Source organism: Ictalurus furcatus, chromosome 24 (genome assembly GCF_023375685.1).
Source record: "Ictalurus furcatus strain D&B chromosome 24, Billie_1.0, whole genome shotgun sequence".
Taxonomy (NCBI): domain Eukaryota; kingdom Metazoa; phylum Chordata; class Actinopteri; order Siluriformes; family Ictaluridae; genus Ictalurus; species Ictalurus furcatus.
Genome location: NC_071278.1, coordinates 14496778 through 14522240, shown reverse-complemented (window position 1 = coordinate 14522240; position 25463 = coordinate 14496778). Strand labels below are relative to the sequence as shown.

The window sequence follows — 25463 nt, the reverse complement described above, 5'->3', positions numbered from 1 at the left end:
AGGAGATCTGCGTTACGTGTCGCCAGGTGATTAGATGGAATGCACCGTGCTGGGGTACTACTCTGTGGGCTGCCTAATTTTTATCAACATAAATTTCACGAATGATGCATCCCACTGTAAAAGTGATCTTTCTACCAGATGTTGTGGCGGTGCAGTTTCATTCAGCACTTCAGAACAATATTACACCTCTCGTGCATGATGTGACCTTATCAATAGAATATCTGAACTGGACAAGATATAATGCTGGTTATTTGTTTTCTAAATAAAACATTATTTGTCAAGTTAACGCGTCCACGTAATTCTGCTTCAAAATGATGTAACACACTAGAAATAGACTGTATTTAGAATCGCTCTGGAGGCTTGGCATCCCAGCACAGACACTTGTCCAGGCTAAATAGTCAGAAAAGGCAGTGTTTAGAATTAGCCGTGTCCTCTTGGCAAAGATTGCTAGTAGACCCAACAGTATGGTTTGTACCATAAATATGCACAGGTATTTTTATAACCATGAAAAATGACAAACTCTGCTAAAATTTTGAAAATCAACCAAGTAACTTCTGAATGATAATAGGATTTACTTTTTTTTGCCCCCATATATTGGTCTTCTAACATTTCAGCAGTTAAAATAAATTAATAAATAAATAAATATCCATCCCTGAACACTTTTGGCATGTGAGGTTCAGTGGTGTCCAAGATTGGTGGTATAATGAAATTCTAAGTTTACTTAGATTGTTTGTTTGTTTGTTTGTTTGTTTAAACTTATTTCATCAACATGGTTTATTTTCACTTTGGTTAATGGGTTCCATTACCCGCAATGGTGCTTAACTACCTTCTGATAGTGGTGCCAGTAATATTTAGCCCTCACATCATCTCTACCTAAAGAGAGTAATGCAGCAGCACTTTAGACCTTTTAATCTGTCCGGCTCTCTCACCTCGTCTACTGTACACTCTGCTTAAACTGAATGCTCCAAAGCTTCAACTTTCATGCTAAAAAATGATGCCATTGGCAGCAGTATGTCATCTCGTAGATTGCTAACTAGCCGAGCCGAGACTCTGCTGCAGCTCGGATCCGTTGGCTACGCTGGATTTCTCATTAATGACATTGAAAATTTGAAGTAAAATGATGAGTGAGAAAAGAAGCTCTTGCTGTTTTGTTTTTCCATGCTAAACAGACAAGTTTCAGCATCACTTATGTTTGTGATCAAAGAATTTTCTTCTATTATACACCATTGTAAATGCCTTAGCAATATTCCTGTCTGAACAGCACACAACCACTAACTTTTTTTTTAAATATAGCACCAACCAACAAATTAGCACCGGAATCACTAAGCACGTCACAAATATTTCAAAGTATTCGACGTTTAATCGGGTTCCAGATAGCATTTTTCTTAAAGTATTTTTCTTTATGGATGGACTGTTTAGCCTTAATTCATTGGTGCTTTGATAAGCTACAGTTCTCCGTCATTCAGATGAGGCCTGTAGGTTTTGGCATCAGGGTAACCGTAACATGTCCTGGTGAATCTATAAGAAAAAGTGGGGAAATGCACAACAGGCTTTTCTGTTGATTTCACACTGCAAGGGGCATGCTTATGGTTAAGAGATTTTGTTGCTCGTTCAAGAACATTATAGTTGGTACGTTCATGCATACCTACTGCATTTTTGATTTTGGGGTTTAAAACTTGAGTTAATACATTATCATTTTTTTTTTGCTGAATTCCCCCCCCCCCCCCCTTCAAAAAGACCTGTATAGCTATATATGTCAACTCTCAACATGAAGAGTTGAAAAGACCTGTGTATGCATACTTGGACTACTTCAGTGCACTTGGATGACTGACTGCAGAAGTTTGTATACTCTTAGGACAGACTGAAGAGATTTATTTGAACCAGTAAGACATATAGTGTGCTAGCATTCACAGATCTTTCATTATTACAAGGAACAAACTTGGATAAATAATGTATGGTACAATATTAAATAACTTTTTTTTTTTTAAATGATCAGTTCAAATGTTTGTATGTGCTAGTCTCCCACCTTTTGCCGTGACTGTATTTCTGTACGTTTTTAGACACACTTCTGTCCTTTTTGGTATTTCAACAACTAGTCCTTAACACAACAGGACACAGTCCAGTCCACACACAGTCCATGCCATTTTGAGATCCAAGCATTCATAATCTTTTCATTGAAAAATTGTTCATTAGCGTCACGAAATGGACATAATTAACTCATAATGAAGGAAAACTGTATCAAGTTTCTATCGCCCTCAAACCCTGAAATGAAACCCTCTCTCTCTTTTGAGGGTGTGAAGCTTTGTCGATTGCTGTATGTGCTGCTAATTGATGCTAATGAACACGTGTGAAGTTTAGTGATAAACAAGGATTTCATTGCCTATAGCAGAATAAAACAAAAGTCGGTTGTGAAATATCTAAATGCTGTTTTGATTTGCCACAGTGTAGCAGGTAGAATGCAGTGGAGAACTATAGTACCTGTTTCACGGTGACGGTGATTAAGGTTGTCACATAGATTGTGAGCAAATTTTGCATCCACACTTGTTTATGCCCTGCCCCATTTGAAAAAGCATCACCGTCTGATGCCGCAGGCTCTGTAATCTCACCCATACACATTTTGTGTGTTTACACATTTGTGTGTTTACAGCAAATCTAGCGACGTTCAATTACCATCTCTTTAGAAGTCTCTCTTCTTGCAATTCAGGAGTGGCAAAAACCACACACGGTGTCTTTGATGGATATGAGACCTGCTTGTGTGTAATTCTGAAGAAGCATCATGAAGCATCTCCGCTCCATGTTGGATATTTTAATATATTTTGCCTTGAGTTGTCTGGAATCAAACAATGAGTGAGTCTGGGATTGCATGTGGATCGTTGGTTATTTATCGCGGCTTAGCTTTCGTGGCTGTAGGATGATGAATACGAACAGTCGATGCACTTGACTAGGTTGTGTTGTACTGTGGTGTTGTAGTGGTCTTGTCAACACCTGAATGAAGTGGCTGGGTTCGGCAGGCCTCATGCAAGCATTTTTAAACCACACGCAAACAGTCAAGCCAGATGAATGGTTCCCTGTGAAGTTTAATTAGATGGCCTTCCTGATGACTGAGCTAGATAGAAAGTAGCAGGAAACATGCCTGCAACCATGATGGAAGAGGAATTCATGCATATGAGAAGTAGAACTGAAGATGCCTACATAGTGACCCACAGGAATTGGTGTACTGGTCTTCTCTCACAGTGTGGCATGAAGGTTTCTGAAAGTACCTGAAAGTTCAACAGTTTGTTCAGATTCTCTGCGTTGTTTATTAAATATGGGTACAATTTGAGGACTGAGGGTTGAAATTCAACATAAACTGGTGGGACACTTCAAATGACGAAAGAATTAAAGGAAAGTTTTTGATAAGGATGGGGAATATGAAGACATTTCTACGATACACAATATACACTCGGCACCACTTTATGGAGGACACCTGTACACCTGCTCGCTCATGCAACTTTCTAATCAGCCATTGGTCATACAGGTACAGCTCGAGAACTTTAGATAATATACGGTCCGATAAACCACTCTTAACAACCGTGGTGAGTAGAAAAGCGTCTTGTAATGCCCTGCATGTCAAACCTTGAGACGGATGGTTCGCATTGGGTTCCACTCCTATCATTGGCACAGGCTCAACAAAGACCTTGCCTGGTCACTTCACCTAGGCCCACTGGTAGCCTCAGATTCCTGTTCTTGGCCTTCGAGAGGGGCTGTGGGCTTTCCTGACTTCATAAGTGTTGCCAGGGTGTTTATGCTGAAGATTGCTTTTGCGCAGGTGCTCCTCGAAACTCTGTATTTAATGCCACTTTGTTAGAAAGGAATTTCCTGCAATACGTTAAGTTTACAGTCCAACAGTATGGCTACTATTACAAAATGTTCAATAATAATTAATGTGTAGGGGTTAGAAGAATATTTGGAGTACTGGACTTTGTTTTGGGCTTCTTTTTAAAGCAGGCAAGGCAATCCAGTCAAACCAAACAAAAAACGGGAGTGAATGAGGCATAAAATGTGACTAGGAAAGGCGTTGGATTATTTTACAAAGCAAATAACCAATAAGAGATGGACGAGTAGGTGGCATGTTTGAGTTTGGGTCGTCCCCCCCCTGAACGTGTTTGTGCTGCTTCATTCAGAACCGCAAGCTAACCATAAACCTTATGTAATGTAATCTTATATATGGTCTATTAAACGGACATACAACTAGGTGACCTAGAAATCAAACTGCCACTCTGTGCAATGATCAGGCCACCATGTGATATTTAGACCCATCACAGGCAGGGGGACAGGTCACAGCCAGGTCTTGGAGTAAAAGACGGTGTTTAGGTGTTTGGAAGTCCACAACTGGCTCTTCTTGTCTCACGTTGGTTTGTTTTAATATCTGACAGTCTGTTTAGTTACTGTAAGGATGTCTAAATCGGATGAATCTCAGAGCACTAATGTTAGTTTTGACTTAAAATTGGGAGGAGGTGGGGGTGAATTGCTTTTATTTATCTTTTTATTTAACTTTTTTCATTAGATCTGTAATGTGGACTTTAGGGCTTCTTCCTTAATATGCAGATTTTCCTATAAACCCCTGTATGACTCTTATCTTATGCGTGTTAATCATTTTCTGTAAAATCAGCTGAATGCAGGACAACACATCCTGTCACCTTTGGCCCATACACGTACAGGTCACTTCTGTATTAACGTCTCTTACTAGGGATTACTAGGTGTTTTAAGTTGATTAAGTTCATTTACTAGGTCAGTAGTTTTCATACTTTCACAGTGACTTAAACATTCTGGTTCTTCACGCATGACCTTTCCAGAAAATTGACATCACCTCAACTCTGATTCATGTTCCTCTGTTCCCATGACACATATAAAATTCCTGCGTGTATCAGAAGGATCCATGGTCCATGACTGTTCGTGTTCATGTGAAAATCTAATCCTACAGCTGCTTTATGAGCTAGAAGAAACTTTTGCGTCTTTGATCGCCGCTGGTCTGTGCTGAGCTTTTCAAGTGACTAAACGATAGTCATAAAGCTCCTCTGCTGACTCTTTAAAAGTTGTTGCTCTTCTGGTACCTCTATTTTGTGATTTGGGGCCCATTATGTAGGTTACACCATATTATTAATTTTCATAACATGACCCCTTTGGACTAATCACACACTGCTACTTCATCTTTTCTTCTTGCCTCGCAATGTTTTACAGCAGTTCTGGGACGTTACTTTGCCCTTTTACCCGTTGCAGGTTCTCCAAGTTGGCACCTTCTCATCACCTCAGGCATCTTTCCTTGTGCAAATCTGTCATCTTTGACATTCACTGACCTTTTCCATAAACTTCTTATTCCTGCACTGAATATGCCTGTCATGCCACTGTTACTGTCATACTGCTAAAATTTTCTGTTTTAGTTTATAGATCAAGTGTTTCAGATCACAAGTGAGAACTGCAGTGTATTTCATGATGCTTTTTTTCACCTGTGCAGGTACAGGGTCTTATTCCTGACTAGGGTTGTTAAAGTATTTCACAATTAGTCATCCTGAATGAACGGATGGTTACTTTTTCAAAATACAGATTAAAATCTATTTGTCTCTTTCATCTGTGTATGCATGTGCATTGTTTGTTTGTTTATTTATTTTTATATATATATATATATATATATATATATATATATATATATATATATATATATATATATATATATACTTGGTGTTTTTTTTAACCTGATCAAATTCTTGTATTAAGAATTCGGGATATATCTTTCAGTGACATTTTCTCCGTGAGTGGTTTGGTTTTAAATGAGCAATTTTTACTATGATAGTGGAATACCAGGATATTTTTAGGCTAGGTTATCCTACTGTGAAATTTTCAAACCGTAACATCCCTATTCCTGACTGCCTTATTCTCCGCACAGCTGTCCTGTATTTGTACAGACATATCCACCACTTGATCTATTTTTCTATTTTTTATTTATTTATTTATTTATTTATTTAAAATTCCCGATTGAATAATCTATTTTTAAGCTTTCTGGAAGGTGTAACGCAACCAAACTCTGCGTATCCTCCCATGCAGTTCATTTTCCAGCATGTCTGTTAAACCTTGTTACTTTTCATGTTCGCAAGGGTTCCTTAACAGATTTCTGCTCAACTTATTAAAGCACTGGCTCCATTAAGTGCGAGTGTGTGCGCGCGAGTGCGGTTTTTAGACTGTCTGCACTCATTCTGTGCTTTTGATTAATAGGATACACATTCAGATTAGATTGCTTGTGTGTCATTTCATATGCTTAATTGCATTTGCTGGTTCTTGCTCGATTTCTTTGTTTCCTTCAGCATAGTCTCCTTCCCGCTTACCCAGATCAGCCCCATTTTAGAATCTCTGTGCTACCTCACTCTCTCCAGATGGCTCAAGTTCCAGCATTTTTTCTTCCCCCCCCCCCTTTTTTTTTTTTGTTTAAACAACGTATGCCCCACCCTGTGGTCTGAAGTTCCGCAATGAGCCTTCTTGTCAAGGTGCCAGGTTTTAGATTCAGCGTCTTGTAAGAAGTACATTTTCCTCTTACTGCCCTGAAAGCACAGGAGCTTCATGCCCCTCCCCTTACTCTCATGCCCCTTCCCTCCCGTTCTCTTTTTTTTTCCTTCTTTTTCTGTCTCTCTCTTTCTCTCTCTCTCTCTCTCTCTCTCCCCCTCTCCCTCTTTTTCTCTGTCTTCGTCTGATGTCCTGACCACTAACGGCTACATATTAAGAGATAATTCCATACCCTGAGGTTACAAACCGGCTTAGACTGGCTCTCTCGCATTCTGACTCCATTGGGTATCCTGCGTTTTTAAAAAAAAAAAAAAAAAAAAAAAAAAAAAAAAACATATTGTGACTCACTGCCTTTTTTTTTTCTTTTTTTATTTAAAGGAGCAGCAGTCTAATTTTCAACTGCACAACAAGGTACAAAGCCAGATACATTATTGATGCAGTGTTTTGCATGCATGTAGAGCTCAAATTTTAGGGAGACTCATTCTGGTTCATTACCTTGTATCAGTTAAAATGTACTATAGCAGCTACTATACTGTATACAATAACCCGGCCTAATCTGGTGCAAAATTCCGTGCTCTACTTGCATCAATCGTTTTCTCCACATATGTTTGCTGTAGTATTTTTTTTTTTATGGTTTCATTATGAGCATCAGTGCATACTCCAGAGATTGGAGTATGCTGATTCAGAGTCCCATCTAGACTCTTTGCTTGAAGCTTGTAGTATTTCAGTCCCCAAGTCTTTTAAATCATCCTGTTTTTTTTTTTAAAGTGTCCTTCCATTGAGCACACCTTCAAGCATCTTCGTGACGTAGAACCATGGCAGAGGTGTTCAAAACGGCTTTGGACATTTGTCCTTCAGTGCGGTGAAACGTTTGCTGGACAGCGTTCACTTTTGTCTGTACGTTCACTTTATTTTCTTCAGCGATTTTTCTTGTTGCCGTGTTCAGCGTCTTTTCATTCATTCACGTTTTAGCTGGAGGAGACCGTCCAGTCGGTGATGAAAATGCGAAACAGCAGAGTCGGATATGAAAGTCGGACAGAACAGCAGTGGCCTCTGTCCTTTTGGCACCGGACATACACCCAGACGAACCACAGCAACAGTGTCGTATTGAAACCGCATAAATGGAAATTAATTTGAATATTAGGTTATGCAAGACTGCTGAGTCGGAGCTGAGTAGGACGTACAGGACGTGTTCTGCATCCTCATGTACCTGCTGTCCATGTGTCTAGAAGGGCTTCCCTATTTGCTCTGCTTAGAACTGGGGAGGGGGGTGGGGGGTTCTCTCTCAAGCATTCCCTTACAGAAACTCACTTGTGCCTTTCTCTGTCTGTTTTACTCTCATTCTCGTGTTTCTTTGTCTTGAACTTCACCCCCCCCCCACACAGCCTTCCTCCCCTTTTGGCCCGTCTCCTCCACCCTTCTCCCAAACATCCACTCCCTCCCTCGGGCGACAGCAGAAGAAGAATTGATTAGTGGCATGGCGTAAAAATAGAAGGGCCTGTTGTCATGGCAACGGACACAATGAGCTGTTGTCTTGTTTAATGAAGATCGGGGTCTTAAGTGTTGTGGCTGAATGAGCATGTGCAGGAGACACTGCTCACGTCTAGGTGCATCGAACACGGCGTACGTTCATGCTGGGAGGCAGATTTGCTCATTTAGACCGCAAGGATCGTACCATATTTCTACTTCCTTGTGTTTTACATGTACGCAGATGTGTGGGTGTGCGGTCGGTGATATTTTGGGTGAAGACCTGTATCATGCATTCGCAGTCGTAAAGCACGTGTAAACTCGACAGTAAACCCGCATTCTGTTACTCCCAACTCCTATAAATTGGAAGGCGACCAATTACAACTCTGTTGCTGAGGATGCCTTCCTCTTAATTGGCCTAATTAGTGTCAGAAAACTGGCCGCGTGCGAATTCTGGTCCCGTTTCTAGTAGCCCCTCCCCTGGAGCGCTTAAACAGTAACAGTAGAAGAATACGTGGGCTGGTCAGGTCCATGGTCCAATTAGAGAAGAAGCCAATGAGCTTTGTTTCGGTTCTCAGCAGCATTAAGTGATTAGTGTTCTTAAAACATGTCATTCAGTGTCCTTGGTGTTCCTTCTCACCAATTCTGTGTACTAGCTTGATTTCAGGTATCTGTTAAGAAAGAACACTGCTGTCTGACTCATCTGGTTTAGATAACCTCCCTTTTAATTGATAATTGTTCACTGATGGGACTTGTAATTTGCAGGCAGGACAGTCAGCATCTGTTCTGAGAGGATACAGCAAGATGGTTTTTCTTATTTCTAAGAAGCGCATGGTTTTTTCTTTTCCTCCCTGCTTCGGCGTTCCAGTATATTTGTGAATGCTGGTAATCCCTTTTTATCAGATTTTAGTGACTGATTATGGTGCTTTTATGTTACTGTGAAGAATGGGGCTGAGCTGTTCTCACCCTCACACGCGTTGCTTATTTTTAGCATTCCATTGAGGTGCAGGCAGTCGTTAATAGAACGCAGGTCCCATTCACCGGGTTTTTATATGCATACTCTACACGCTTAGGATTTAGGCATATTTTAAAATGTGAGTCTTTCCCAGATTCCTCAATAGTCTTTGAAAAACTTCACTACCTGACTGGGGGTTTCATAAGATTGGAATCATATGTTTTTGTTTGTGTGTGTGTGTGTACATTATATAATTTTGTACACTTCAGTCTTACTTTTTTCACAGATCAGTATAACAGCTGGTCTTAAAATGTGATGAAAGACGGTTCAGTGGTTAGACAGGCCCGGCATCAGTTCTGAATGCAGTGGTGTTCATCACTGGCTGTCCCTCTCCTCTGGAGCTGTGAATGTAGCATTGGCTGCCTCATGATCTCATAAGTGCATTGCTGAAGTCGTATTTCTGCTTTTGCACGCCCTCAGGGAGGTCACACTCGTGCTGGAGTGCTGCTGTCTGTGAAAGTGAGCTCATAGAGGTGACTACAGCACAAGGGAGCTCACTGCCTCGCTGTCATTATAGCATCTGAATCGCACAAAGGTAAGTGAGGGTATCACCGCTGTGGAAACGGGAAAAGGCCTTGTTCAAAATTCTAACATGCTTGGAGGAAAGTGCTATCTAACCGCTTGCGCATACACAAGCTCCCAGATGCCCCCGATTAGTCAGTGATGCTGTGATTGAACGGAGAGTAAGTGTGCCATCCCTCCCACCCAGAGAGCATGGCCAGATTTGCTCCCTTGCACTCCCAGCCATAGATGTGGCAACGTCCGAATTCAAACTCGCGCTTCTGGAAGATTGTGTGAAGGTTTATTCTATTGTGCCAGTCGGGAACCTTAAACAGTCTTTTAGTGGTTTTGTCTGGTTCCATCTAAAGAGTAGTTGATGTATAGCTAAAATGTGAACATTTAACCCATTTTCCGTACCACTTATCCTTCACAGGGTCTTGGGGGAGCCTGGAACCTATTCCAGGGAACTCGGGACACAAGACAGGGAACACCCTGGACTGGGTGCCAACACATCACAGGGCACAATCGCACACCCATTCTCACACCATGGACAATTTGGAGATGCCATTCAGCCTACAACGCGTGTCTTTGGACTGGGGGAGGAAACCGGAGTACCCAGAGGGAACCCCCGAAGCACGGGGAGAACATGCAAGCTCCACGCACACAGGGCGGAGGCGAGATTCGTACCCCCAAACCCAGAGGTGCGAGGCAATCGTGCTTACCGCTAAGTCACTGTGCCCCCCTTGATAATAATTACAATCTTTATCAAATGTTTTTTCCCTCTTACACATTTCTCTGTATAACAAAAGTGAAATGTTTTTGTGGACATTAGCTGTGAGGATAATGCAATTTCTGTCTATCCAGGCTCGTTCTCTGAAAAGTCAGACTCCAGTATCGTGACTGCAGTGTAGCTCATTAGTGTGAAATGATGCTGTTTATTGATTAGGATGCTGTGGCTACATATTTGGGGGGGGGAAAGTATCTCAGAAAGCATCACACCCCAAAGTTCCCCTGCTGACCTGTTAATGCCAGGTCTTTGCTGTCAGAAATTTCTTGAGGAAAGTTGAGGCTTATTGCTTGTTTTCCAGCTTGATCTTTAAAGTCTTTTCTAGGGTATTACGGCCGCATTTAGCGGTGTGAAATATAAAATTGCTTCAGTTTAAATGTGATGCAATTTTGGCATATTATATTCGGTCATGAGCACAATGTGAGTTTTGCCGTGTTGGCATGCTTTTCCAAAAAAAAAAAATAAATAAATAAATCAAAAATTTGGCCTGAGTACCATGTGCAAGACCAGATTCTGAACTGTGCAGCCTACCAATATGACTTAATATTTTGGGCCACATCATGCAATAATTTTTTGCTTCTTTTGTAACCAAGTTTTAAAGTGATTGCTGTATTGGATTTTCTTCTAGCCAGACTTTCTGCTGTTCAGGTATGTCAAGGACATAAACTCTGCCTGTGTTCTTGCACCTTGTGTCTAGATTGAGTATTTTAACGCTTTCCAAATATTGAATAAGTTAGGAGCGCCAGTACTCCTTGACAAAAAGCTTACATTGGAACTCTGGTAAATACCAAGCATGTCACTCATGCTCATAACAAATAATAAGAAAAAACACGGCTGAGAGTCGTGCCCCAAGTTCCCTGGGATAGGCTCCAGGCTCCCCCGTGTAGGTTAAGAGGCAGAGAAGATGGCTGAATGGATGGGTGAGGGTACAGAGAGTGGGGTCAGTGCTCACACGGAGGACGAATTAGTTCTTAAATTAGGAGCTATTGAAATAGTTCAGCTACACAACAATGGTCTCCAAAAACTTTCAGTCAGCACACCAAACCAAGTCAGACCACCATACATGGGAGGTATTTCACAAAGTGAGCTTAGAAAATCCAGACTTATTCAATGCAACCTCGCTTAAATTAGCCAGACTGATCACTGAAGACACAGTGTGTTCCTTTAGCACAGTCCAGGTGCAACATGTTCCTGCTAATCCAAGTAAAGCTGAAGTAATCAAGACTCAATCGATTGCAGAAGTAGCAGAACGTCAGTTAAAGAGCAACGTTTTTCTTCTCTCAAGCAGATGTTGTTTATTACTATATGTTTTTACTAGATATTATTACTACGAATAAAAGGAAATCTCATAAATATTAATCAAACGAGATTTGGCTTGCAGAAAATAGTCAACGGAATACATGAGAAAACATTAGCCTACTTTATATGCTAATGTAGTGAGTAGGCAATGACCAGACAGGGATAAGATCTTTAACTGGACCAAATAAGAATTCAAGATGGCGTTATTTAACAAGTGTTCATCAATTATTCTGGACTTAGGAGAAGCAGAAAACCGAACATGTTACAGTATGAAAATGTGTGTAAATATTTCCAGAAACCAGTCACAAGATATTTCATATTTTTTAGCAACAATTAATAATGCTGCCTCCTAGTAATAAATATCTTGATTATATGCTTGAATCCAAGGAAAGCTTCAAGTTGGAATTGCTCATTTCACATCAAACGTTATCCTACTAAAAGAAAAAATGTGCCACTGACACACAGTTTGGGACATTTTGTTTTCAGTATAGCTTTCCAGTGATTCTGGAGTGTTTAGTGATCATAAGATCCCTTCAGGAAACGCTAGAGGATCTCTGTGCCGGAATGGTCTGGAAGCCAGTGGCCTAAACGCTTTTTGTAGACCGTAGCCAATCAGATCCATTATCTGGGAAATGGCTGATATTGGGCGAACGGTTCAGCTGTGACCTGGCTGCTTGCTATTTTCAGCAGTCTGCTTATTTTTAGAGCAAATATGTGAGTATCCTTTGTCATTTTGCTCAGCATGGGTGACTAATTTGCACCAGTGTTTCATTTTACACCATTATTCCATCCGCCACTATTTCCATTTAACGACAGCAGTTTATTTTAATCGCTTATCCCTTTCAGAAAGTTAGTTGTGAGAATGTTCAAGCTTCAAACCTGAACTTGAACGTTTCATTTGAATTATGAGAGATGGAAGAGGGTATCTAATGTGTCCTTATCTATAGTAGTATTGTTTTGAGGGGTTCATCTTTATCGTTTGTTTAGTCTGGTACTGGTTGGGGGCACGGTGGCTTAGTGGTTAGCACGCTTGCCTCGCTCCTCCAGGGTTGGGGGTTCGAATGCTGTTTCTGTCGTGTGTGTGCGCGAGTCTGCATGTTCTTCCCGTCCTTCCGGGGTTTCCTCCGGGTACTCCGGTTTCCTCCCGCAGTCCAAAGACATGCATTGTAGGCTGACTGGCATTTCCAAATTGTCTGTAGTGTGAATGTGCATGTGATTGTGCCCTGATGGGTTGGCACCCTGTTGAGGGTGGCCTCTGCCTTGTGCCCCGGGTTCCCTGGGTTAGACTCAATATTTCAATAAAATATTTCTGTTCCCCTTACATTTTTTTTCCTCGATACTAATCAAGCTTTTTCTGAACGGTTGTTTTTAAATTGGTCGCATTTGTGAGGTAGACTCCTCCTTTTTTTTTTTTTTAAAAGAAACTTTTTTTTTTTTTTTTCTGGTTTAATTCTGAACTTTCCCACCTGCCTTCTCACCAGCCTGTACACATCCTCAGGAGAGCGTAGCAGCGTAAAGCTTGAACAGAAACGCCAGCCGTCATATTTCTTTTCCAGTGTTGGTAGTGCTTACCCTGTGTGACCCTGTACCAATCCTGCTCTTTGCAGCTTCAAACTGGGTTACTGCGCCAAAGGCTTCTGTTTGCAATAAATCACGCTCCTTACATTTAAGGTCAAGGAAAGTATTGTGTGACTGCACTCAATCACGGGGGATTTGAGAGCTTCAAGCTGCATGTTTGTCGCTTATTGGTGAGCACCGCTCAACATGCAACTGTGCTTAAGAACTTATTAGCATGCTTACTCACATTATTCTAAGCACACACCTCAGTAATGATGCAGAAGCCATTTTGAGATCTGCGAAGCTCTGCATCAGATGGCGCAAATGGGGAAGGCTTAATCTAGCCAACTGAGCGGGTGGCTGATCAGTCGGGCTGGATCAGCGCAGGCACGTTTGGGATACAGGCCAACACGGCTGGTGTGGCAACCCCTGCACACTCGTGATAAGCCCTGCGCCCTGGGACGAATTGCAGTGAAGGTTTGGAAAATTAAGAAGATGCTCTGGTGCTCTTGCGTGAAGGAATCAAGATTTTTTTGTTTGTTTTTTTTGAATAATGCTGTGCTCTGTGTGCACTCGTGCTGCCCTATGTGAGGGATGTGATGCCATTAGCACACGGGTTTGCGAGGTGGGGTGGGGGGTTGCATCAGCCAAATGAATTGTCATGATGCAGATCATGCGTGAAATGAGCTGTGGATTCCACCATTCACTCACAAATGGCCTTATTATTATTACACCCCATCGGCTGGCGTTTGGCCTGCTTTTACCGACCTTTCCAAATCTGTTATGTCTTAGTGTCAGACTGGGAGCCTTCACGCTGTGTGTGTGTGTGTGTGTGTGTGTGTGTGTGTGAGAGAGGGAGAGAGAGAGAAGAATCTAGGTTTACGGGGTCTTCAGGGTGTGATGGCGTTTGGAGAGAGGGCAGAGGGAGGAGGACATCTTTGTTCACGCAGCGATCTGATCGACAAGCAGCCGTGGCGTGTGCATAAAGAAAGCGCAATACTGGAGGGGGGGATGGGCAGATGAGGGGAATTAAGGTTTGGCATTATGACAGGGTAGTATGTCAGGAGAGCGCACTGCGCTATTTTCTTTTCCGTCTTTTTTTCCATCCACAGCCCTCAGTTTATTATTACTGTTTATCCTCATTCCCCTCGTAGGTATACTCCTTTTTATTTATTTAATTTTTTTTTTTTTTTTTAAATCTCATTGCATCATAAATGTACAGACTACGGAGGGGGGGGGCGCAGTCGACTCGACAGTACCTTAAAGGGGCCCCCAGAAAGCAAGCATGTGTGTTTATTTTTACAACACAGTGAGGGAAGAAATAAGGTGGGCGGGGGGGGGGGGGTGTGTGGGGAGGAGGGGTGCAAAGCGAGGGAGGGGCCACTTTTGGCTTTGTGGCTTGTGGCACGGCTGAAACGGAATGGTAAGGGGGGCTTAAGGACACAAAAGACAGCCTTATATTGGCATGGTCTATGAAGACCTCTGTCTAAAAAAAAAAAAAAAAAAAGGCCTATGAAGATCTCCTTGGCTATGCGATCAGTAGCATCCTCCCTCAACACTAATAGTCACACAAATACAATGCTGCAGTATCAATAGCGAAGTAACTTGTGTCTCAAAGGGCAAAAAATTAGGTGCCTGATTGTGTAGGAGCACAAGTTCTGACTGCACTACTAATAGGTTTTTGTTTTGTTTTTTTTTGTCCTGGTGTACCCAACCTCAAACCCCCCACCCCCCCACCCCCATCCCGTAGGTACACTGATATCACAAACTTCAGTCTCTTCTTTAATCAGGACTGGATCTTGACTCCTCAGTCTCCTTCTTTCCTGCTCAGTTTCTCTCTCTGTCTTTCTTTTCATCCCCCCTGGCTGCTGTTGCGTTTGTTGGCCAAGGGCCCGGCGCTGTGAGTGTGTGTGTGTGTGTTGGATTGCGCGTGTGCAGGTTTCTTAGGGGGGGGTGAGAGAGTGAGTGTACAGGGTGCATGGAGATGCACAGGAGGAGGAAGGGAGGAGAAAGAGTCTGGTTTTTGTAGCAGCTGACTGAACTGAAACAGTCATTATATTATGTAAAGGAGGGGGGCCGGGGTGTGCGTGAAGAGTTTTCATGCTGACGCGCAGCGCAACGCCTTTTTCATTGGCTGGCTGCTGCCATTGTTGGTTGCATGTGTATCTCTCTCTCTCTCTCTCTCTCTCACATGCGAGGTGGGTGGTATTGAGTAATGGCATGGCATTACATAGCCAAGCTATTTTTTTTCACCCCTCTCGACCATTAAGTCAGTATTTGTGGAACGCAAGAATAATATTTTGCTAAAAGCAGGAGAGCGTTGCTTTATGTCGAACTGTTTTTCCAAGAGTTCTTCTTGGATAGCGATCACGGTTCCCTTTGTGCGTCTGTGTTAATGAACCTAATGTAGATCTTGCAGATATTCTGCTGCAGCAGCGTGACAGGCAAGAGACCAAGCACGATCAGAGTGCAGATATCGAGGGCTGTGAGTGATAAAACGATAGAACGTGCAATAATGAGATAATCGAGCTATGATTAAGTGATCAAGGGGCCAATTACAGCCGTGTTTAATTTATAATTGGGGATGGCTGTACAATGTGGCATTTTAAGACCAGTGAGACGTGGCTCCCCAGAGCTTAATTGCTTTCAGGGTGCAGTTTGGCAGCGAGGGGCTCTCATTAACACGCCAGCTGATTGGCTCTCTCGCAGCAGTACAGGCATTTAGGGGGGTTTGTGACGTCGCATTTGGCGAGCGGTCTGATTGGTTTGCCTCCTGCGTGATCTGGTCACACGATGTTAAGCTTTCGTGACTGGGTGTGTAAAAGTTTGGAATGTTTCTGTGGAAGTGGTCTGCCGTTGGCATAGATGGTAGTTTTGGAAAGGTGTCTCGGATCTAATGGACATGTCCACTCTACCCAGTTGCTTTGTTATTACAAGGTCACGCCGACTGCAAGAGGCTATGCTATACTTGCTCATTAGTCATGTCTTACAGGGGGAAGGAAGAATACAGCTCATGCACTTTTTAGAGCTGGAACTAATATTAGATACCCTGGAATGCCCCCCCTCCCACGGCCATCTCTCAAAAAAGCGTTTGTTTGTGCGTGATTACTGCTCTCCCCTGAGGACTTGCAGTAGGGTTGGTGCAGTGCACCCGTTGCAGCCTCACATACACAATCGTTTGTCATAGATTTAGATAGGAGCTCTCTCGCTCGCTCCCTCTGTTGGGAATTTAATGTAATGATTGCATCAAGGAACATCGCTGTAGTCTGACATGCAACATAGCGATAAGAATTACATGACCATAGCATTGCAACTCTTGTGGTAGAAACTTCTTTTCTTGCGAGGCAGATCCCACAGCCATGTCTGAACACCACACACTCTGATTAAAAAGCTACAAACCTTCCGAAGTGCAAACTAGGGGTGTTGCGCGTTGAAAGTTTCGCGGTATGAGGAATCCGGATAGAGGGAGGTGCAAAATTTTGGGAGCGTCGCAGATAGATACGAAAGGGATAAGAACCGCTTTGTAAGGAACTCGATCGGATAAAATCTGAACGTTTAGACGGGAATAGATAGAACTGTGTTTTAAGCTGTATTATGGTCAAGCGTCATAATAACCCTAGTAGAAATGCATAACGGAGGCGGTTCTTTCACCTGGGGATGTAAGTACCTGTAAAACTCATTGAAGATGTATAATTGGAGCTTAAGCCCCACTGTTGTACATTTTGAAGAGTGGATTTATATTGTTTGTGCTTTGGGTAGCAAAAATGTGGCTGCACAGCACCTTTTCTGTGAAGATATCTAAAGTGAGGGATGAGTGTAGCCTGAGTTTCTAAATTTAGTCCCCCCCTTTTTTTTTTTTTTTTTTTTTTTTTTTTTTTTCTCTCCTTCCACCATGAGGATGTCAGTATGCAGGATCTTTGGCACACACAGATGCTAAGAGTACTTTTTTACCCGTCTTATACGACTGCATGTGCATTTATGTACAGTGTTTTGCTCTTTTTATACTCTATTATTAACTCTCTTTATAATGTAATGATGGATTTGGCTTAAAGTAGAGCTATAGAGTGTGTGTGTGTGTGTGCGTGTGTGCGTGCACCACCAGATCTAATGTTAATGGCCTACCTTATACTAGCTGCTAGGACCAGAATACAAATGCATCAAACAGATAAAGAGGTTCCACCAACAATAGCCCACAGTGTCCACTCAGTCTCCACTGTTCTATACTTCCCCCTTTGTGTGTGTGTGTGTGTGAGGGAGAAAAGGGGAGGAGGGAGAGTTTCTGTCTTCCCTCTGGCCACGTAGGGCTCGCCCATGCGTGTCTAACTCTTGGAGACAAGCATACACACACATGATCATTTAGATCGCTTGTACGTGACACATGGCCAAACCTGAACAGACTCCTGTGTATATACACAGATTCACAGACACTTGATTATTTATGATCTCCCTTTCATGTGCTTCACAGGAACACACACACACACAGTGGCTCAATTAGGCCTGGGCCTGTGAGCATCTCCTCCCCTGTGGTTGATGTGGTGTGGTTTTGTCCAATTTTAGGCTAATGACTGCCTGATAGAATGCAGCACTAGAGATCGGTGCAGATTCATCCTGCTTCTGTTTTCCACTTCATGACCACGCATTCTTGATTAGCCTAGCTGAGAATCTCTCACGAGTAGTAGCCTGATAAGCAGCGAGCATTCGTCTTGTTTGTGCTACTTCATGACCATCCTGCAGTCAGCAAGCAGCCTTGTTTCCTATAGTAAAGGAGATCTGGAAGATTAAGTTCTGAGGTTTGTCAGCAAAAAATTATACTTTTTGTTTTGGGATGGTTTCAGAATGCTCAGAAATACAGCAACGGAGAAAGTTGGTCAAACAAATATTTGGCATTCGAGTGTAGGAATCGTGGAAATCAACCAAGGATGAAGAACACAGCTGGCACACATTTTAAAAAATAAATAAATGGTTAAAAACAGTAGGTTTGCCCAATTCTTAATGAAAGAACAATTTTCTGTCTGTCTGGAACTCCTCATTCATGATTCTTTGGCCAATCTTTTTTTTAACAGAACAATATGTATATTTATTAAATTCTTTCATGTATTTCAGATTTAATGAGTAAATTTCTTCATACATTTTATATTTATATATTATATATAAATGCATTACTGTAACACACTGTAGTAGCTGCACCTGGTCTGCATATTGAAATATTGGCTGTCTTTACATGCACGTCATTGTTGTAACCATTAGAATTTGGCAGTATTCTAATTATGGCGTCATGTAAACGCCACAGTCTGATTGGCATGTTCAGATTAAGACAATATTCAGATTCCCACCCCTGGAATATGTCTGTTTTAATCGGAAATTTGAAGCACCTTATTCGGAAAATCCACTGCAAGGAGATCAATGCCCATGCTCCGTCTGCAAGGAATTGTGGGTGCTAACAGATGCTTAGTTGTAGGCTTGGTATTTAGTAATGGCAATATTCTGATCCCTGTGCGCATCTGAACATCGTATTCAGAATATGGCTGCAACCCAAATATAGACCTTTAAATGAATTTGATGTGCATGTAAATGTAGCCAGTGATTTACCGGCTTATTTGTACTGCAGTAGCCTAAATCTGGTGAAAAAAAACGGTTTTGGTGAAAATCGGCGCCTTAGTTGTTATACATCGCTGGCAAGTTTTGAGCGAGACAGCACGTGCAGCCATGACTCACTCACCACATTCATTCATGTCATACGTTTAGTCATCATTTGTTTTGTTAAATAATTGGGAATTCAACACTCTGTGCATAATATTAAACATTTATTTAGGACACATTTGTTCTTTCTCACTGCGAGCAGGCATGTGGGTCATTTTAAAATTCACTCAGCTTTTCTTCTGTAGACTTGTAGTGCTTCAGGTGTGTGCATGAGGTCATGTGATACCTTTTATGGTCTTTGGTCTCAGTGAATAAGGGGGACTAGTGGCACTTGCCCAAGTGCTGATCTGAATTAAATTACATTCAGAAAAGAATCATGGTTGTGATGTTAATACTATTTTTGTGTAGTTCTAAAAATACTAAGTACTGTAGCCAGCATTTATTATTTTTCTTTTCCCTGTCCAGATGTCCTGAATCATATTTCTGCAGCACTACAGCTGTCCTTTGGCAGTTTGCACCTCGCAGGTCACTCTAGCAGCTTGCATAATAAAAATGCTGCTTGCAACCCAAAATACACAGCGTATTCAGTTCACTTCCTGCAGTTGGGTCAGTTCAGGGTCAGAATTGCTTTCTCAGGACAATCAAACCACGCAAGAGTTCACTTAGAATTAGGCCTCGATCCGACAGTCTTGGAGTGGTGCTTGTTTCGGTTCTTACCAATTATTAAAATCGAGTATAACGCAAGCCCATAAAGCACTACCAGGTTTTACAGACTCTGTTCGTCCAGTGTGCTTTGCTCATTCTGCTCTTGCTGGTTTTGCTTCCCAGTTGGATTAAAGGTAGAAGATTTGGTTGTCCCCTGCCTTGTGCCCCTAGTCCCGAGGCTTCCCGCTACCCTGTGTAGGATAAGAAGTATGGAAAATGTATGGCTGGATGTTTATATGAGGGAATTCCCCCATAGATTTTTTTACTTCGGAATATAAATAGAAACTCTTACTACTTCTCTTTCATTTTGGGCATTGGTAGTAATGGAGTATTAGTGGCACTCAGTTATCGCTTAGTTTCCAAGAAACTTCTATGTGATATCTGTGCTCCAGCAGTTTAAAAATACATGTTCATGGTGTAAAATACAGAATTTGACTGGATTAAAAAAATAATAATAATCCAAAATAATACTTACTGTGATTCAGACCACTATCGGTCCTGATACTCACTGTTGTCAGTCAAAGTAGCACATTTCAACCCCCAGAAGAGTTTCCTTTGTATTTTAAAACAAAGTTGTCACCCTTTTTAAAATTTTCAGTCTTCATACAAAGGCCTTGGGCGTTCGTTCACTAGCAAAGGGTTCGTTCACCAGAGAACAGAGACTCGTGTAATTAGATTCCTCAGATAAGAGTTAAATTCTCAATCGCAGTAATTAGAAGCCAGGAATATGATCCCTTGTTGGAAGCTTGAAGGTCACCCTTTTTATCCAAGTGCACTGTACGAGTTGGGAGCAGAAGGGAGCTGTTGGGGAAAGACTGGTGGTTTCTCCCACTATGCTGCTGGGCTGGGGACACGCTCTCACACAGACAGCTGAGACAGAGAGGCTTAGAGTGTGGTGCTTTCATTCACTCAGCCCACTCTTGTCGGACCATGAAAACTAAAGTGATTTGATTGTAATTAATTAATTAAGTCTGGTTCTTGAACGCTGCAGCCTCTTGGCCCAGTGAGTGGCAGGCTGTGTGTGGGTGTGTGAGGAGGAGTCATGACAACGTGCTCACTCTCTCTCTCTCTCTCTCTCTCTCTCTCTCTCTCTCTCTCTCTCTCTCTCTCTCTCTCTCTCTCTCTCTCTCTCTCTCTCTAGCAGCTCTGTCACAGCACTTGGTCAGGAAAAGCTTCAAAATAATTGACCGATTTGCATTGGGCTCAAGCATTGTTTATAAAAATCTGAATCGATTGCAGGTTGAATGAAGACACTCAAACATGGCTTGATTTTCTGAGTAACAGCATACGAGACTGTTTGGTGTGTCATCTGTCTGTCTGTCTGTCTGTGTATACAGGATGGAGCGGATGTCTGAGGAGGCGTTGAGGTTGAACTTGCTGAAGCGGGGTCTGGAACCGGCCGACGAGAGGGAGGAAGCACTGGCAAAGCGCCTGAAAATGGAGGGTCACGAGGCTATGGAGCGACTGAAGATGCTGGCATTGCTCAAGCGCAAGGACCTCGCCGCTCTGGAAGGAGCCGCTGTGGCAGAGGGGAAAGGACCTGGGGTCAGCCAGGGGCAGATGGGTGCCTCAGTAGTGTATGAGGAGAAGCTGAACGGGAACCTGAGGAGCACAGGTCATGGAGGACCCAGCAAGAATGGCAAAGAGAACATGATGGACGAACCTGTGGACATGAGCGCCAAGAGGAGGTGAAGAAGCATGACTAGGGGCAGAGAACCACGTTATTGTATGGCTGACACAGTTTTGTTAGCTCTTCATTCACAGTTGAAAATCATGTTCTTTGCAAGGGTTGTCCTATTGACCCAGGCCATCTGTACTGATTTTATAGCTATGTATTTTTAAATGATTCCCCATATTAACAGTTTAAATAATATTTATGTAAATGACTTTAAGTTTGGAGAATCTCCAGAGAGATCCTGGAGTAAAAAGTAAGTAAAAACTCACTCAATTTCTCAAAGGTTCAGTAGATATTTTTTATTTGTTTTATGTTTATTAAAAATTTAAAATAATAGTCTAATTCCTCTATATTCAGACTAGAGGTAAACCGATAGCGGTTTTTATCGATACAGATAACATAACTAAGTCGGGCGGTACCTACCGATAACGGATTAATCAACCGATAGGTTTACGCAAGTAAAATATTGAGAACATTATTACAAAAATAAACGGTACTGGTGTACCATGATAATGTACTATACTTTTTTCAGTGATAAATATGTAAATATTAATATATTAACTATTAATAAATATTACAGTAAATGAGATTTACATCCCAACTGAACCAAAAAGTAACAATCCAAATACCAAATGGAAATCAAGACATCCAAAATGAATTTTAAAAAAAAAAAAAAAACTTCTTATAACAGCAAAATTTGTCAGTGCTAGGTTTTTATTTCACCTCTAGATGCCTTTCTCGTACTGTATAATGAGCGCAAACCCTTCTCAGCTGCTCCCGCAACGGACGGAAGCGGGAAAAACTATCGGTGTGGATTTTTCGGCCGATTAATCGGCAAAACTGATCAATCGGTCGGCCTCTAGTTCAGACCAGTCTTAGCTTTTCATGCACTTTTCTGGCCATGAGCTTCAGAATCTTGAAAGCTTCAATCTGAAAACAAACCAGATCACTTGATTTAATAATAATAAAAAAAAATAATGTAAACCCTCTCTTGAAAAGAGCTTTGTTTGAAGCAGTTGGTGGAAAGTCAATGAGAGAAACTTGCTTGTTTGCTGATTGATTACTGGAAAAGGTCTGTGGTTGGCTATCATATAAATTGTCTCTTGTAGAAGCAGGTTGTTCTTTGCCATGTTTATTTACAAAATGTACCAGACTCCATAGCAAAACAATGAAGTCTTGTGTGACTGTGTTCAGAAAGGCAGTTTGAAATTCTGGCAGATCTGATTTCAGCAGGAAAGAATTTATTTATGTATTTATTTATTTATTTATTTATTTATTTATTTTGTGGCAAAAAATACATGTAATCTATTTTTTGCTACAGATTGCTATATGTGCATATGCTTTCTGGACATGTGGCACAGTTGGACTAGTAGAATTGGATTTCATGTTTTTTCATCATTCAGTGCATCGTTCTTGACGTTCGAGATTTGCGGCAAGAATGCAATGCAGGACAGGAGGACCTCAGTTTTTGTCCCTGTTATTTGTAGTGAATCTTTTTAGACCTGGACATAATCCTTGTTTAAATTATGATCTCCATGTTTGTAGCTAGATTAACTAGGTGTCTTTCACCTGTCCTGCCTTTTATCCAGTGCACGCACACATACCCGTCAATTCAACAAACAGATTGTCACTTGTCATTTGGAGTGAACACAACAGAATGTTGGGTTTAAGAAATAAATCACATTTCCCCTGCTATGTGAACTAACTAGAGTTTACTAAACATGTATTCACAATTTTATTTATTTTTTTTCCCCCTGCTCTTTCTCCTTTTAGCGGTGTGGAGCGAGAGAGGTGTACTCCATCTCCAGATGTGATTATCTTGTCAGATAATGAAGCGTCAAGCCCGAGGAGCACTCCGCACCCAGAGGAGCGCCGCCATCACCCCAACCTAGACATGTTCAAGGTACAGTGTTCGTCACAACGACCTCAATTCAGCACCGTTTTTGCTCCAGGATCTCAATCAGTGACTGTACTACACTCTGTCTCTGCACTGCGTGCGCTGTAGTTGGGCTGTCTTAGGGTTAGGGCCGTATGATTTCATTCCATAGATCACAAAGCTGTTGAGCAATCGTGTGATTAGAGCATGAGACGGTCAAACCATCTCCTGCCCATGTCATGCCACTGACTAAACAATATATTTCATGTTAATCATCATAACCACGTTAGTCTTTTGTAATATTGATATCTTGTGATCATGACAGACATCGAGTTTGAGGATAACTTTTCTTATTGTCTGTGGTATTGGTGTGATCCAGCTGGTGTGTGGGTAGTCATTTAAATGCAATAGGGGTTTGTTTGTTTTTGTTTTTTTTAAAGAATATATATATTTTTTTGTTCATATTGTGCAGCTATATTACTTATGCCATGCACCTGAGCTGAATTCCTTAGCGAGTACTTGTCAGCGATCTTTTTCAACACTTAAGGTTACCGTCAGTTCTGAATTTCTGTAGAAATAAATCTGAATGGGGTGACACAGTGGTGTAGTGGGTGGTATTGCTACCTCACAGCTCCAGGGTCCCCCAAGGGTTGTCTGTGCTAAATTGCACCCTTAGGGGCATGTGTGTGCGCATGGTGCCCTGCAGTGGATTAGCATCTCATTGAGCTTGTATTCCTGCATCGCGCACAGTGTTCACAGTATAGGCTCCAGACCACCATGACCCTGACCAAGCTAAAGCAATTTTTCAGCTGTAAAGGGTTTTTTTTTGTTTGTTTGTTTTTTGTTTTAATTATTTATTTATTTCAAAATTTTTTGAGAATAAGTGATTTCAGCAAATGTGTGTGCTCTAGTCAATTCATGGCTACGTTCACATATTCAAAGCTGTATAGTAATGCACTAAATACTAAGTCAAAATAGTAGGTCATCTGTGCTGCCTAACTTTATCAATTTTATTAGCCACAGCAAGGCTCCTTATCACTGTCTCCAACCAAACTACCATACTAAATATTATGTCAAAAACTACACCATCTGTGCTCACATTTGGATGGAAATATACCTAATCAGTGTGGATTGGCTACAGGCCTCTCAGCTCTTGTCTCCAGTGGGCAATTTGCTTAGTGCTCCTGGCCAACAGCTGCTATAAATCGACAATATTTGGACATGGCCTTAGTGCTGCTGCAAAGAGCATTGTGGGTTATATTTGTACATTATTGACTTGACTCTTGTCAGGCCTGGTGTGCAGATGCAATCATAGTTATCCATGTAAGGATCATTGTCTGCATATCTCTGACTGTTCTACTGCGTGTGTGTGTGTGTGGTGCTCTACAGGGGAAGACGGACGAGGAGAGGCAGCAGATGATCAAAGCCCTACGTGAGGAGCTGAGGCTGGAGGAGGCCAGGCTCGTGCTGCTGAAGAAACTGAGACAGAGCCAGATGCAGAAAGAGAACGTCGTACAGAAGGTCAACACTCCCACTCCCTGCCATTAGCTCCACTTAGCACTGCTGCTAACACCAGCTGGCCAGCTGGCTCATGCAGGCTAGATTTTCACAGTGAAATGCCAAGACGCACATATGACCTGAACATTTCTGCATGTGATCAGTCTTAACCGAGTTACTCTAAGGAGCTCATACAGCTAGCAGTGTTATTAGGAAATCTGCTTAGCCCCTTCACTACAGGGTCACTGCGATTAGCGCATTAATTCCAGTTGGCGTGAGTGTTAAACAGCTTGGGGGGGACAAAACCATGATTACTGCACTGTTTGCTGACCATTTCACTTTATAGTCAGCTTCAAAAATGATTGCCACCCTTCATAACATAGTGATATTTCATGCTTGATCTTACAGGGGCATTGGATTAATACTTGTAACACAGAGGTGACTTCTTTAACCTGATTGGCCTGGAGGTGTTGAGAATAACAGCCCTGGACCTCTTCCTATAAGCTTTAATAAGGTTAAAGAACACTTGAAGAGGGGCCATGTCTTCATAGAGAACATTTTCAAACTGCTTAGTATCCATGCATGTGGACTGGCCTTTTCAGTTCAAACTACAGGTGTTCAATAGGTTTCATATTCATAGACACCTATTTATGTCCAGCATTGCCACCTCACAGCTCCAGGATCCCCAGTATGATCTTGAGATCTTTCCGTGTGTGTGTGTGTGTGTGTGTGTGTGTGTGTGTGTGTGTGTGTGTGTGTGTGTGTGGTTCTCCAGTCTCGGTAGTTCGATTGGCTTTGTATAAATTGCTGTGAACGTGTCTGTGTGTGGTGCCGTGTAATGTACTGGGATCCTATCCAGGATGTTTTCCTACTTCAAATCCAGTGTTCCTGGGGTGGTCTTCGGCTCCAT

The 25463-nt window shown here is 41.9% G+C and overlaps 1 protein-coding gene across 4 annotated transcripts in view; it reads left to right on the top strand.

Annotated features, from left to right (window-relative positions):
* The window catches only part of gatad2b (GATA zinc finger domain containing 2B), a 42343-nt gene that overhangs the window by 3140 nt on the left and 13740 nt on the right, over window positions 1-25463 (top strand). Inside the window, exons 1-6 of one of the 4 annotated variants that reach the window (XM_053612741.1) lie at window positions 5731-6945; window positions 9437-9551; window positions 9951-10218; window positions 20843-21193; window positions 22954-23083; window positions 24446-24577. In XM_053612741.1, coding sequence (XP_053468716.1) covers window positions 10064-10218; window positions 20843-21193; window positions 22954-23083; window positions 24446-24577 — 768 coding nt within the window. In that variant the 5' untranslated portion in view covers window positions 5731-6945; window positions 9437-9551; window positions 9951-10063. Of the gene's footprint in view, window positions 1-5730; window positions 6946-9436; window positions 9552-9950; window positions 10219-20842; window positions 21194-22953; window positions 23084-24445; window positions 24578-25463 lie in introns of those variants that run through there. The other 3 variants (XM_053612740.1, XM_053612739.1, XM_053612743.1) reach the window with 3 other exon arrangements.